The sequence below is a fragment of the Microcaecilia unicolor genome, chromosome 3 (genome assembly GCF_901765095.1).
Source record: "Microcaecilia unicolor chromosome 3, aMicUni1.1, whole genome shotgun sequence".
Taxonomy (NCBI): Eukaryota; Metazoa; Chordata; class Amphibia; order Gymnophiona; family Siphonopidae; genus Microcaecilia; species Microcaecilia unicolor.
The window spans coordinates 67,933,653-67,949,247 of record NC_044033.1 but is presented as its reverse complement, the minus strand read 5'-3'; the positions used below and the strand labels follow the sequence as shown (position 1 = coordinate 67,949,247).

The following is a 15,595-nucleotide window of genomic DNA, read 5'->3' as shown; positions in this document are numbered from 1 at the left end:
CCAGCGCCACAGCCCGACGGCTTCCTGACACAGGGGGCGAGATCCGGTGCCCCCCTGCTTGTTGACGTAATACATTGCAACCTGATTGTCTGTCCGAATTTGGATAATTTGGCAGGACAGCCGATCTCTGAAAGTCTTCAGCGTGTTCCAGATCGCTCAGAGCTCCAGGAGGTTGATCTGCAGATCCTTTTCCTGGAGGGACCACAGACCCTGGGTGTGAAGCCCATCGACATGAGCTCCCCAACCCAGGCGAGATGCATCCGTCGTCAGCACTTTCGTGGGCTGCGGAATTTGGAATGGACGTCCCAGGGTCAAATTGGTCCGGATGGTCCACCAGAGCAGTGAAGTGCGGCAACTGGTGGAGAGGCGGATGACATCTTCTAGATTCCCGGTGGCTTGGAACCACTGGGAAGCTAGGGTCCATTGAGCAGATCTCATGTGAAGACGAGCCATGGGAGTCACATGAACTGTGGAGGCCATATGACCCAGAAGTCTCAACATCTGCCGAGCTGTGACCTGCTGAGACGCTCTGGTCTGCGAAGCGAGGGACAGGAGGTTGTTGGCCCTCGCTTCGGGAAGGAAGGCCTGAGCCGTCTGGGTATTCAGCAGAGCTCCTATGAATTCCAGAGACTGGGTTGGCTGGAGATGGGACTTTGGGTAATTTATCACAAACCCCAGCAGCTCCAGGAGTTGAATAGTGCACTGCATGGACCGGAAGGCTCCTGCCTCCGAGGTGTTCTTGACCAGCCAATCGTCGAGATATGGGAACACGTGCACTCCCAGCCTGCGTAGGTACGCCGCCACCACCACGAGGCACTTTGTAAACACTCGTGGGGCGGAGGCGAGCCCAAAGGGCAGCACACAATACTGAAAGTGCCGTGCGCCCAGGCGGAATCTGAGATACTGTCTGTGAGCTGGCAGTATCGGGATGTGAGTATATGCATCCTTTAAATCCAGGGAACATAGCCAATCGTTTTTCTGAATCATTGGCAGAAGGGTGCCCAAGGAAAGCATCCTGAACTTTTCTTTGACCAGGAATTTGTTCAGGCCTCTCAGGTCTAGGATGGGACGCATCCCCCCTGTTTTCTTTTCCACAAGGAAGTACCTGGAATAGAATCCCTGCTCTTCCTGCCCGGGTGGTACGGGCTCAACCGCATTGGCGCTGAGAAGGGCGGAGAGTTCCTCTGCAAGTACCTGCTTGTGATGGGAGCTGAAGGATTGAGCTCCCGGAGGACAATTTGGAGGCAGGGAGGCCAAATTCAGGGCGTATCCACACCGCACTATTTGGAGAACCCACTGGTCGGAGGTTATGAGAGGCCACCTTTGGTGAAAAAATTTTAACCTCCCCCCGACCGGCAGATCGTCCGGTACGGACACTTTGAGGGTGGCTATGTTCCCGTGGATCCAGTCAAAAGCCCGTCCCTGGCTTTTGCTGTGGAGGCGCAGGGGGCTGCTTAGGCGCACGCTGTTGACGGGAACGAGCGCGCTGGGGCTGTCCCTGTGCCTGACGAGGCCTTCGGGCCGGCTGGTTGTACCTACGCTTTGCAAAAGAATAGGGTGCAGCCTGCCGGGCCCGGGAAAAACGTCCACCTGCTGAGGTGGATGCTGAAGGCGCCCGGTGGGAGAGCTTGTCGAGAGCGGTTTCCCGCTGATGCAGTTGGTCCACCATCTGCTCGACCTTCTCACCAAAAATGTTATCCCCCCGGCAAGGGACGTCGGCCAGTCTCTGCTGGGTGCGGTTGTCCAGGTCAGAGGCACGCAGCCATGAGAGCCTGCGCATCACTATACCTTGGGCCGCAGCACGAGATGCCACGTCACAGGTGTCATAGATACCCCTGGACAGGAACTTTCTGCACGCCTTCAGCTGCCTGACCACCTCCTGATAAGGCCTGGACTGCTCCGGCGGGAGCTTATCGACCAGGTTCGCCAGTTGTTGCACATTAGTCCGCATGTGGATGCTCATATAGAGCAGGTATGACTGGATGCGGGTCACGAGCATGGAGGATTGGTAGGCCTTCCTCTCAAACGAGTCCAGAGTGCGAGACTCCCGCCCCGGGGGCGCCGAGGCGGTATCCCTCGAACTCCGTGCCCTCTTGAGAGCAGAATCCACGACTGCCGAGTCATGGGGCAATTGGGGCCGCATTAACTCTGGGTCAGAGTGGATCCTGTACTGGGACTCTGCTTTCTTGGGAATGGTGGGGTTAGTTAACGGTCGCACCCAGTTCCGAAGCAGTGTCTCCTTGAGGACATTGTGCAGCGGTACCGTGGAGGACTCTCTAGGTGGTGATGGATAGTCGAGGACCTCGAGCATCTCGGCCCTCGGCTCTTCCACAGAGACCACAGGAAAGGGAATGCTAATAGACATATCCCGCACAAAGGAGGCAAAGGAGAGACTCTCAGGAGGTGAGAGCTTCCTCTCCGGTGAAGGCGTGGGGTCCGAGGGAAGGCCCGTAGACTCCTCTGAGGAGAAATATCTAGGGTCCTCTTCTTCCCCCCACGAGGCCTCATCCTCGGTATCGGACATAAGCTCGTGGAGCTGAGTCCTGAACCGGGCCCGGCTCGACGTCGAGGCACCGAGGTCTCGGTGTCGTCGAGCGGTGGATTCCCGCGCCGGCGGGGACGGAGCTCCCTCCATCGACGTCGACGGGGACTCCACCTGCGTGGCGGTCTAGACCGGCGCCGCAAGCGGCGGCGGTGTCGACGGCCCCGGCGCCGGGCTAGAGCTCGCCGGCGCCACAGACATCGGCGCCGAGGGCGCAAGCACCCCCGGCGCCGGCACAGCCTGGCGCATCAGCCCTTCCAAGATCCCCGGAAGGATGGCTCTGAGGCACTCGTCCAGGCCTGCTGCCGGGAAAGGCGGTGAGGCCGGTAAGGGTGTCGGTGCCAGAAGCTGATGGGGGCCAGGAGACGGCACCGAGGTGCCGGAACCCTGACGCATCGGTACCTCCACAACCGACGGGGACCTCTCCTCTCGACGATGACGCTTCGGCGTCGCCTCCTCTCCGATGTCCGGATGCACCGAGGGCGACCGGTGACGACGCTTCTTGTTTTTCTTTCGATGCGCGTCACCGGCGCCGGGAGGTATGGAGGAGGAGGAGGACGATCCCCCTCGGTCCCGAGGAGCCGGGTGAGACAGGGTTCGGTCCCGTGGGCCACGGGCTGAGGGAGTGACCGGGGCCGACTGCCCACGCGGCCGCTCACCTCTACCCTCGCCGGCGGACCGGCGGGCCGACGGGACCTGTTCTCCTGGGGTCGATGCCATCGGTGCCGATGTCTCGGGCATCGATACCGGTACCGAAGGACCGGGCGTCGATACCGATGCCGTCGAGGTCGACGTCGAGGGGCCGGCGCAAGTTCCAAAAAGACGGTCCCGCAGAACTTGCCTCGCAACCTGAGTCCGTTTCCGGAGACCGAGACACAGGGAACACGACTTGATATTGTGCTCCGGCCCGAGGCACTGGAGGCACCAAGCGTGGGTGTCGGTCTGCGAGATCGGCCGGCCGCAGCGACCATACTTTTTAAATCCACTCGGGACCTTCGAGGACATCGACGGAAAAATCGCGTCGGCGAAGTCAAAGTCGTCAATGGTGGCTGAAATCACACCTCGAAAAAAGAAAACGACCGTGCGGCCACTAGGCCGCAACGCGGCGTCCCCGCTGGAAACGAGGGAAAAAAGGGAGCGCGTGCTCCACACGCTCAGGTTTTTTTTTTTTTTTTTTTGAAAAAGAAACCGGTAACAAAACGAAGAGAAAAAGCAACGATCCGCGTAAACGCGATCGAAACTCCGGCGGCTGAAAACAGAGAGAGCGGCAAAGCACAACTCTCTCCAGACGCGGAAAAAAAGGAACTGGCGGGAGCGGTCGCGCACGGGCGGGAAGACGGCCGCGCATGCGCGGTGGGCGTGCCCTGCGTGCCGACCGTCCCGCGAAGCCTTTTCCGGTTGGTGGGGGCTGCCGCGGACGTCACCCAGTCGTGAGAACAAGCAGCCTGCTTGTCCTCGGAGAAATCCAGGTTCCCTCCCACAGTCTGAATATCAGCCCCATAGTAGATTATGTATGGATTAATCATGTTTTCCATATTATCTGACTTTTCAACTATCCAGCAATGGGTCGGTCCCATTTACGTTGGATAATCAAGACTCTATTGTACTCCAAATCAGGTCTCACCAGAGATTTATACAGAGGCACTATCACTTCCTTTTTCCTGCTGGCCTTTCCTCTCCCTATGCACCCAAGCTTTTGAGGTCACTTTTTTCTGTTTGTCACTTGACGATCAAATACAATTACCCCCAGGTTCTGCTCGTTTGTACACAGAAGTACTTCACCTCCTATACTGTACTATTCCTCTTGGTTTTTGCAGTGCAAATGAATGATCCTGTATTTTTAAAAAGTGAATCATAGTTGTTAAATTCTAGACCATTTCTCAAGCTTTGCTATTTCTCTCTTCATGTTACCAATACCTTCCAAGGCAACTACCCTGTTGCAGAATTCAGTATCATCCACAAAGAGACAAAACTTTTCTGACAGCCCTTCCACAATATTATTTATGAAAATATTTAAAAGAATGTAAACACTGACCAGCCAATGCAGCACACCACTGGTAATGGCCCTATGCAATTGACCACTGTGCCTTGTCACCAACTACTCAATCAGTTTCTAACCCAGTCTTGTCACTTTAGAGCCCATACCAATGGCCTGATGCTCCTGGTGGGGGGGGGGGGGGGGGGGGGGGGGGGGGGGGGGGAAGGCCAGCTCAAAGCTACTACTACCAACAATAAAGCTTGCAAAGTTAAATGCAAGCTGTGTTAATCGATTTGCTTGATAATAAGGTATTTTGCATGCATTGGTATGCTATGCATTTCATTACTGTTTAGTATGTGCTGCAGTATAACAACATATTAAGGTTAAATAATGCACAGTTTTTCCATTTAGCACATGTTATTTCATATAAATCTCTCATTATTCCTGTAATGCATTTTAGAATCTACCTCCCTATATAGCAACAAAATCAAAGTATAGAACTCAATGTCCTATCCACTCCCTCCCTCCCTCAAGTATCAACCCAAACCCAACACAAAAGAAAGACTCACCATAAATTACCCGATGAATCATCCAAAAACTTGTACAAAGAAACAGGCTTTAACAGTCTCCTGAAAGCCAGATAGTTTTACAACAAATCTTCTTTGGAAATGCATTCTTTTTTATGGGCACTGCACTACTAAACAGTTTAATCTCCTTCAAGAAGAAAACTAAATATAGCGCATCTTGAGCAGATCTTAATGATCCTGTTGAGTGATACCACTTTAGTAAATCAAAACTGGGGCCAAACCAAAGGAAGCCTTAAAACAAATAAATACAATTTTAAAATGCCACTAGAAGCCAATAAAGTTTATGGAATAAAGAAGGTAGTGTATTCCTATATTTACTCCCAGTAACTAGAGATGCTGTATTATTGCGTATGACTTGTAAGGTCGACAAGGATTTCTTTGACAGTCAACTCACAGGGTTACTATAATGCAACCATGATGATGTCAACAACACCCAAGTTATTACTTTCCAGTTTGAAAATACCACACCATCTTAGACTTACAATATGTAGGTTTGCAAAATTAATTCAAAATCTTGGTTCTTAGCCTTATTCTTAATAGAAAGCACAACCCCATCTAAGCAGATATGCTCCCAGTGACTGCAGTGATGCTCTGCTGATGTATAGCACTGCCATTTTAGCTGGATTAGAAGAATTTATTAGATTTCATCTAGTCTGTAATGGATTAGAGACAGCTGGAGAGTTAGAACCTAACAAATACAGTTGGATGTTATAAGTTTATCAAAAGGAAATCACAGATGGGGATGGAACACATTACAATCCTAAAGTTTTGGAAGATAAGAGTAGTCTCTTAAAAATAGTTTAAGGTCCTATCTTACCTGCTGGCTGTTTTCACAGAGTTTTTCTTGTGCCCTCTTTCTGTTCGATTGTCCCGTAAAAGCTGAAGCTGCATAACATATTAAAATCAAAATCAATACATTAAATATACCATTTAGGAAGATATGTCCTTATTTCTCTTATCGTTAGTTTATATTTCTTCATACTTCTTGCTTTTTTAGTAGTTTTTCTGTAATACTCAGCAGCAATACCACTTTTATCAGGTTTGTCATTGACACATTTGCAAAAATGATATGAACTGGAAAATCTGCATTCTTGGCAGTTTAATTGCAATTAATAAAGTATCACAATGACCATTACAGAAACATGTATCACAAACACTGTAATGTTACATTACAAATTGTTTATAAAAATTAAAGGATAATGTTTTTAAAAATATAGGGTACAATGTTCAAAAAGATTTACACTTTTACCAGCTGCTGGTAAATGCATAAGTCCCCTGGCCATCGATTTTCAAATAGCACTATTTAGGCAGTGCTTGTGAAAAGCCATTAAACCACTCTGCATTATTAGTTAAGGCAGAACGAGGGCAAACCTATTAGCTTTATGGATAGTGGCAATATTCAACTGATATACAATATTCAACTGCTAAGTGGTTTATACAGTGGATGAATTGCCTCTATCCAGTCAGCAATGAATTTCTATATTTTGTACCACTGATTATCTGTACAGTGGAGCTGAATGTAGAGATTTAAATGGATTAAAAAGAAAATACAGTGGTCAATGTTTTAAAAAAACTACTGACTGCAGGAACTGAATACCAACTCAAAAGAGTCCCATAAGTCTGCAAAACTTACATTTTGAAGCCATCTGCTTATCTTAATCCAACAATCTGTCTAAGAGAAGTAGATAGCCTACTAATGTCTGTGTTTACAAAGGCACGCTATAGGCGCGCTAGCGTTAATGCGTGTTAAACGCTAACACGCCTATACGACTATATTGGCGCGTTAGCATTTAACGTGCCTTAACTTTAAAGGCACATTAAATATGCTAATGTGCCTTGGTAAACATACCCCTAAATCTGCTAAAATACCTTTGGGCTCATTTTCGAAAGAGAAGGAGGTCTATCTTTCGACATAAATTGGAAGATGGACGTCCTTCTCCCAGGGACGTCCAAATCGATATAATCGAAACCCGATTTAGGACGTCTCCAACTGCACTCCGTCAGAAGGACGGCCAAAGTTCAAGGGGGCGTGTCGGAGGCGTAGCGAAAGCAGGAATTGGCGTGCCTAACAGTTGGACGTCTCTGACCCATAATCGAAAAAAGGAAGGACGCCCATGATGTACACTTGGACCTGTTTTTCTTATGACTAAGGCACAAAGAGGTGCCCAAAATGACCTCTCGTTACTCCCCCAGTGGTCACCAACCCCCTCCCACCCTCAAAAAACATCTTTAAAAATATGTCGTGCCAGCCTCTATGCCAGCGCATGCAGGTCCCTGGAGCAGTTTTAGTGGGTACTGCAGTGCACTTTAGACAGCGGACCCAGGCCCATACCCCCCCCCCCCCCCATGTTACATTTGTGGAGGGAACAGCGAGCTCTCCAAAACCCACCACAAACCCACTGTACCCATGTATAGGTGCCCCCCTTCACCCGTAAGGCCTATGGTAGTGGTGTACAGTTGTGGGTAGTGGGTTTCAGGGGGTTTGGGGGGGGGGGCTCAGCACACAAGGTAAGGGAGCTATGTTCCTGGGAGCAATTTATGAAGTCCACTGCAGTGCCCCCTAGGGTGCCCGGTTGGTGTCCTGGCATGTCAGGGGGACCAGTGCCCTACAAATGCTGGCTCCTCCCACTCCCAAATGGCTTGCATTTGGCCGTTTTTGACATGGACATCTTTGGTTTCGAAAATCGCTGAAAGTCAGAAATGTCCATGTCTAGGGATGTACAAATTTAAGGATTTGGATGTCTCTGACGGTATTTTTGAAACAAAAGATGGATATCCATCTTGTTTCGAAAATACGGGTTTCCCCGCACCTGGATTTCGCCGTTTTGCAAGGATGTCCAAATTGTAACTTGGATGGCCCTTTCGAAAATGCCCCTCACAGTCAACATACGATAGTACTGAGTTGTTTAAGATACTCAATTCCTTCTTGGACCTGACACTGTTTATATGACTGTTATAGGTATGCTTCTCATTTGCTAACTGTGGGTACGAGGAAGGTGGTAGAACTTTGAAATAAGGATTAAAAACCCTGTCCTGTACCTGGAATGTTTATACTACATCCAGCTTAAAGATTTTGCCTAGATTTTGCTGTTGGCCCAAGGGAGCTACATTTTTCTTTTTGTATATTTACATTTTGGAAAGGTTAGGAAATTTCTGAGGAAAGGTATTGCCGAGAAATGATGACATAAGGAAGGGCAAGGTTACTGTGAGAAATAAGAGATTTATAAGAAATTATTTTTTCTGATATAATAAAGGAGAATATTGTATATATGGTATATATGAGCCTGGCAGAAGCACACTGGTGCTGATAATATGAACAGTAACTCAAGAGGAATGTTTGATGGAAAGGGAAATATTTAAGCCATTGTTTTTTTTGTGAATCCATACAAATATATGGGTTACCATCGATTACTGAAGTTGACTAATGTGATGTAATGGCTGCAGATAATTCCTGATGCGATACTACGTATCACTAAAAAAGAGATACTTGCATGAATATGTTATTCAAAGGAACCTATGGCCTATTTCATTACAATGTATGTTTTTCCCAGAAGAGGACAAACTGAGGTTGTCTGTGAAGGGAGTGGACTGAATAATTTGCTATAGCGCTCCCCTATAGGAGTGGACACAACGGTATGGTCCAGAGACTTAGTCAGGGAAGCTTGAGAATATTCTGATCAATAGCAGTTGGGAGGAAGTGGTGAAGAAGATGGAAGATTACTTTTCACTCACGTTCCTGCAGTGGATCACACAGTAAAGTACTTGTGATGATGCTTCTAGCATTTAGCTCAATCTCACGGAATTATGAGATTTTGAGCCTGCAGGATTTTGCACATAATTTATGATGATGCACAGAATCATGCAATATGTAATAATTCTCCTAGTATCAGCAATAAGAAATTGACTTTAGCCAGTATCATATCACTTCTGTCCTCAGCACTTGCTTCTGCTAACTTCCTCTCTACTGAAGACCTTTCATTCTTACTGAACCACACCTGAGCCCTGATCACTAACACAACCTCTGTAGTTCAATGCATGAGCCAGCTAGGAGACAGAATTAGCTTTTCTCAGTTCTCACACTACTCCTCCAATAGGGAAGCGAGGAGGCAGTGAGGCCAAAGCTTGCCCTTAGCAGAGGCAGTACTGATTCAGGGCCCTGTTTACTAAGTTGCGTTATAAGTGCATTAGTATTTTTAATGCAAGTTAACCATGTACTCGCATTAACTGTGTATGTGCCTACAATATCCCTATAGGAGCCATAAGGGTGGTATCACCTGGCAACTCTGAAGCTTTTTCCTTCCTTTCCAGCTTTTATTGCTTAAGTATATGCTAACGCACCTTAGTAAATAGGGCCCTCGGTATGGAACCAGTTAGTGATCTACAGTAGTTTGCCTCACAGTAATCAGTGAGTAATAACACGGCTGGATTTAAGGCGAGGAAAAAGATCTTAGGAATTTAGCACAGATTTTCAGCACTAGGCTCATACATTTGGTTCATTAATCTAGGCAAGTGAATGATAGGCCTAAATTTATAAGCATAAATTTTAAGCAATTAAATCAAGATGAATTTTCACCTAAAAGTATAGTAGCTCTTTTACTAAACTGCAGTAAAATGTTTAGTTACCGTGGCTTAAAGTGGGACTTTATCATACAATAGATGCCTCTTAACACAGTACCTATTGGGGATATACATACTCTTTTCTACTCAGGTCATGCATTAACATTCAGGTTAACACAGAAGTACTTAGTACCTCCTATTTAGGAGGTGTAAAGTGGTCTTGTGTTAACACTGCAGGCAGTTAGTGCGAGGTAAGTGCAATGCATTGACTACCAAACACTTTCCATGCTCATGCCACGCACCCTCACACAACACACACTTAGGGCTGGATTCTGTATATCGCACCTCGATTTCTGCGCGGAAATCAAAGTGGATTATTATATAAAGTGTGCTTTAATTTAGGTGTAAGTTATAGAATACACTGAGTGCTGCTATGTGCGACTGAATTTAATCATGGTCAATTATGCCAACTGAAACCTGGTGTAAATTCTAACGCTTAAATTAGGCATGGAGTGGGTGCATTCTATAACAACATGCATAGATTTTAAAGAAATGTCCATGACCCTCCCAGGCAACTCCCACAACCACGCCCACTTTTCAACTATGCAACTTAGAATTTATGCGCACCATGTTATAGAATAAGCTTAGTGCACATAAATTCTAATTAATGCCAATTAGTGCTCATAAAAACTTGTTAACATTCAATTATCAAGCCTGATTAGCTTGATAATGAATTAAGTTATGCACACTGTAAAGGAATATGCTTCGATTTCCACACGGAAAGTGAGATGCAATATACAGAATCCCGGGGTTAATGCATAGTTTACTAACTGTGAAAATAATACAAAGCCCGTTTACGTGGCTCTGTGCTAGTGGCTGCTGTGTGGTAAAACATGTATTAAGGGCTTATTGCGGTTTAGTAGAAGAACCCAATAGGCTCCTAACTCCTGTGAATGGGCTGTGTTGGCATTACCTCACTGGCAACTGCTAGTGCGGCTTTGTAAATGGGGGGGGGGGGGGGAGGAGGAAGTTTGGCTGAATATAGGTCACAAATTTTGAAGCTCAGCTTATTTATTTATTTAAATATTGTGTCCTATGTGTGCAAGCATTTATACTGGCTCTATGGCAGGTGTAAGCATTCACCCCTGGATTCCATATAGCGCAACCAAAATTGCGTGCACAATTTAATTACTTAACAAGACAATCAGTGACAATAACTGCCACTGAACAAGCAATTATTGACACTAACTGGCATTAATTAGAATTCATGTGTACAACTTGCTAGACATATTCTGTAAAATGGTATGTGTAAATTCTAATGCACGCTGCATGGAATGGGCGGACTGTGGGTGTTCTGAACATCTACATGCAAGGTTACAGAATACACCTACTCTGTGCCTAACTTAGGCTCTGGTATTTACATCAAAATGAATGCTCCTAGAGTTAGGTGCAGGCACGGCCACTAGGGGCATTCTAGAAACTGGTTAGGCGTATTCTGTAAACTGTGCCTGGAATATTTTTGGCGCCAAATTTTCAGGCGCCATAAATAGAATTTAGTCCTCAATGCCTAGTATAGAATACTAGTACACTAGCACTCTACAAAGGAAAGTAGGGGCATACTTTTCTTTACAGAACAGGCTCCAAATAGGCATGTGCTTGGTGCCTAAAAATAGGTACCCTGATACAGAATTACCCTCTGAATGTCTACTAATATGTGCCCCTATTTATTTATTGGATTTATTTTCTGACTTTAAGAAGAGATTCACCTATGTTACTTCTGATGGTTTATCATGTACCAAATGATCCTCAGAAAACATTAACCCCTGGATTCTATATATGGCCCCAGAGTTTGGGCACCTAAACTTGGGTGTGATCCCGAGATGTGTGCACAACTTAATTGGCTAATGAGCATTAAAGAGTAAAATTGGCTGCTAACAACCAATTATTGACGTTAATTGGCACTAATTAGGATTTACACATGTGCACCTCAAAAAAGAGTGTGGCCATGGGAGGGGCATGGACGCTTTGAAAAGTCGTGCATGTTGTTACAGAATAATAGATCAGCGCGACCAACTTGGGCACCAGCATTTATACCAGGTTTCAGCAGGTGTAAGTCTGGCGCTTAGTGCTGATCATTTCTGGCGTTCATTTTTTTGAGTCTCAAAAACAATAACAGAATCTGAACCATATACTTTAGCAATAAAAGTTCAAAAGGAAGGAAAAAGCCTCAAAGAGCTTCCGGGTGATACCACCCTTATGAAGCTACAGCCTATCTCTAATGGCTGGAACCTTTCATCATCAGCATAAGAAACCTTCCTGTATCAGCCACTTTTCAAATAAAGTATCTCTTCAATACAATAAACAATACATATATGGAAAAAATCTTGAACTAAGAATAAAACTCAGCTTTAGCTGCTGTGTTGCTTGATGAATACAGCATAGGCCACAAAACCGTCTTCAATATGTCAATAGCCATATATTGCTCAGCTAACTGAACAAGTAGGACTGCTTAAATTTATTTATTTATTACATTTATACCCTACACTTTCCCACAAAAGCAGATACAATGCAGCTTACATAGTAAACAGAATTACAATTGTTAGAGTCAGGAGAATATTACAACTGTAATGTAACATAGTAATAGAAGGCTTTGAGAATGTGTGAGTTAACATGGGAATGAGTAATGAAGATAAGATAAAGAGATACATGGGAAGGAGTAATGAAGATAAGATAAAGAGATAGGGATGAGTATGGCATAGGAAGGATGGGGAATAGTAGTTCTGCTAGATTTAGTTGTGAGTATACACTCAGTGGCGTACCAAGGGGGGGGGGGCAGTGGGGGCAGTCCACCCCGGGTGCACGCCACTGGGGGGGGGGGGGGTGCCGTGTGCCGGTCAGCGTCGTTCATTTCCATGCTCCCTCTGCCCTGGAATAGGAAGTAACCTGTTCCGGGGCAGAGGGAGCATGGAAACGAACGGCGCTGACCGGCGTGTGGCACTCCCCCAGAGGCATGCACCCGGAGGGGGGAGTTCTTTCGCCGGGGTGGGGGGGTCCGCACTGCACGGGGGGGGGGGGGGGCGGGGCGCATCGGCGATCCGCTCCGGGTGTCAGCGTCCCCCGAAACGCCACTGTATACACTGAATATTGGTAGCTGAATAATTTCCAGGTAAGGCTGCCGAGTCTAATATTCAATGTTGGAGCTTGGACATGTGCTAGCACTGACTAACCAGGTTTAATTAATCGAACAGTGGTTGAGCATTTTAAAAAACTGCTCACCACTGCCAGCTGTCTGTTCTTTGAGGTGGTGTTTGCTGGGACAATGGGTGTTCGGCTATGCATAGTGAAAGATAAGTAGTACATTTTGTTATTCATACTGTCTTTAACTATATTGGATTTTCTGTTGTTTTTATTGTAAGTTAATATTTTTTTGTACATCTGTAATTATCAGTTGTACTGTAAACCACTTTGTTGTGGTCCCATGAAAGACAGTCAACTAAATTTTGAAACAAAAAAACTAAGCCTCAGTCAATTAATTTCAGCTATTTATTTTCCATCACCCATGATTTTAATATAGATTTGATCTTTGTGGCAGCACTATCTGTTTCCACATACAGTTCAAACTCCTCTTACTGACCTATAAGTACATTCACTCTGCAGCTCCTCAGTACCTCTCCACTCACATCTCTCCCTACATTCCTCCCCGGGAACTCCGTTCACTGTGTAAATCTCTCTTATCTGCACCCTTCTCCTCTACTGCTAACTCAAGACTCCATTCCTTTTATCTTGTTGCACCATATGCCTGGAATAGACTTCCTGAGCCGGTACGTCAAGCTCCATCTCTGGCCGTCTTCAAATCTAAGCTAAAAGCCCACCTTTTTGATGCTGCTTTTAACTCCTAACCCTTATTCACTTGTTCAGAACCCTTATTTTATCATCCTCACTTTAATATTCCCTTATCACTTGTTTGTCCTGTTTGTCTGTCCTAATTAGATTGTAAGCTCTGTCGAGCAGGGACTGTCTCTTCATGTTCAAATGTATAGCGCTGCATACGTCTAGTAGCGCTTTAGAAATGATAAGTAGTAGTAGTAGCACTAATATCTCTGTGATTACAGCAAATGTAAGGACCCTATGTATTGGGTCCTATTTATTTTCCCAGATCATACAGAGGTGTCATTTGGACTAGATTTATCTGTGATTGTAGGCTCATTTGATCATTTTGTGGTATTCTTTACAGTATGCATTATTAATTTAGGGCCCTGTTTACTAAGGTACGTTCGTTTTTTTAGCACGCCTACACTTGGCGTGCGCGCTAACCATGTAGGCACCTATAGGGATATATTGTAGGCACATGCATGGTTAACACGCGTTAAAAATGTTAACACACCTAGAACACCACTTAGTAAAGGTTACTAAGGAGTATTGTAGTTCCAGAGACAAGAACTTACAGTGGTGGAAATAAGTATTTGATCCCTTGCTGATTTTGTAAGTTTGCCCACTGACAAAGACATGAGCAGCCCATAATTGAAGGGTAGGTTATTGGTAACAGTGAGAGATAGCACATCACAAATTAAATCCGGAAAATCACATTGTGAAAAGTATATGAATTTATTTGCATTCTGCAGAGGGAAATATGTATTTGATCCCCCACCAACCAGTAAGAGATCTGGCCCCTACAGACCAGGTAGATGCTCCAAATCAACTCGTTACCTGCATAACAGACAGCTGTCGGCAATGGTCACCTGTATGAAAGACACCTGTCCACAGACTCAGTGAATCAGTCAGACTCTAACCTCTACAAAATGGCCAAGAGCAAGGAGCTGTCTAAGGATGTCAGGGACAAGATCATACACCTGCACAAGGCTGGAATGGGCTACAAAACCATCAGTAAGACGCTGGGCGAGAAGGAGACAACTGTTGGTGCCATAGTAAGAAAATGGAAGAAGTACAAAATGACTGTCAATCGACAAAGATCTGGGGCTCCACGCAAAATCTCACCTCGTGGGGTATCCTTGATCATGAGGAAGGTTAGAAATCAGCCTACAACTACAAGGGGGGAACTTGTCAATGATCTCAAGGCAGCTGGGACCACTGTCACCACGAAAACCATTGGTAACACATTACGACATAACGGATTGCAATCCTGCAGTGCCCGCAAGGTCCCCCTGCTCCGGAAGGCACATGTGACGGCCCGTCTGAAGTTTGCCAGTGAACACCTGGATGATGCCGAGAGTGATTGGGAGAAGGTGCTGTGGTCAGATGAGACAAAAATTGAGCTCTTTGGCATGAACTCAACTCGCCGTGTTTGGAGGAAGAGAAATGCTGCCTATGACCCAAAGAACACCGTCCCCACTGTCAAGCATGGAGGTGGAAATGTTATGTTTTGGGGGTGTTTCTCTGCTAAGGGCACAGGACTACTTCACCGCATCAATGGGAGAATGGATGGGGCCATGTACCGTACAATTCTGAGTGACAACCTCCTTCCCTCCGCCAGGGCCTTAAAAATGGGTCGTGGCTGGGTCTTCCAGCACGACAATGACCCAAAACATACAGCCAAGGCAACAAAGGAGTGGCTCAGGAAGAAGCACATTAGGGTCATGGAGTGGCCTAGCCAGTCACCAGACCTTAATCCCATTGAAAACTTATGGAGGGAGCTGAAGCTGCGAGTTGCCAAGCGACAGCCCAGAACTCTTAATGATTTAGAGATGATCTGCAAAGAGGAGTGGACCAAAATTCCTCCTGACATGTGTGCAAACCTCATCATCAACTACAGAAGATGTCTGACCGCTGTGCTTGCCAACAAGGGTTTTGCCACCAAGTATTAGGTCTTGTTTGCCAGAGGGATTAAATACTTATTTCCCTCTGCAGAATGCAAATAAATTCATATACTTTCCACAATGTGATTTTCCGGATTTAATTTGTGATGTGCTATCT

At 46.1% G+C, this 15,595-nt stretch overlaps 1 protein-coding gene across 1 annotated transcript in view; it reads right to left on the bottom strand.

Annotated features, from left to right (window-relative positions):
• Window positions 1-15,595, bottom strand: part of GPATCH2 (G-patch domain containing 2) — a 335,139-nt gene that overhangs the window by 78,293 nt on the left and 241,251 nt on the right. The window contains exon 8 of the mRNA XM_030196023.1: window positions 5,925-5,992. Within this exon, the coding sequence (XP_030051883.1) occupies window positions 5,925-5,992 (68 nt within the window). The remainder of the gene's footprint in view (window positions 1-5,924; window positions 5,993-15,595) is intronic.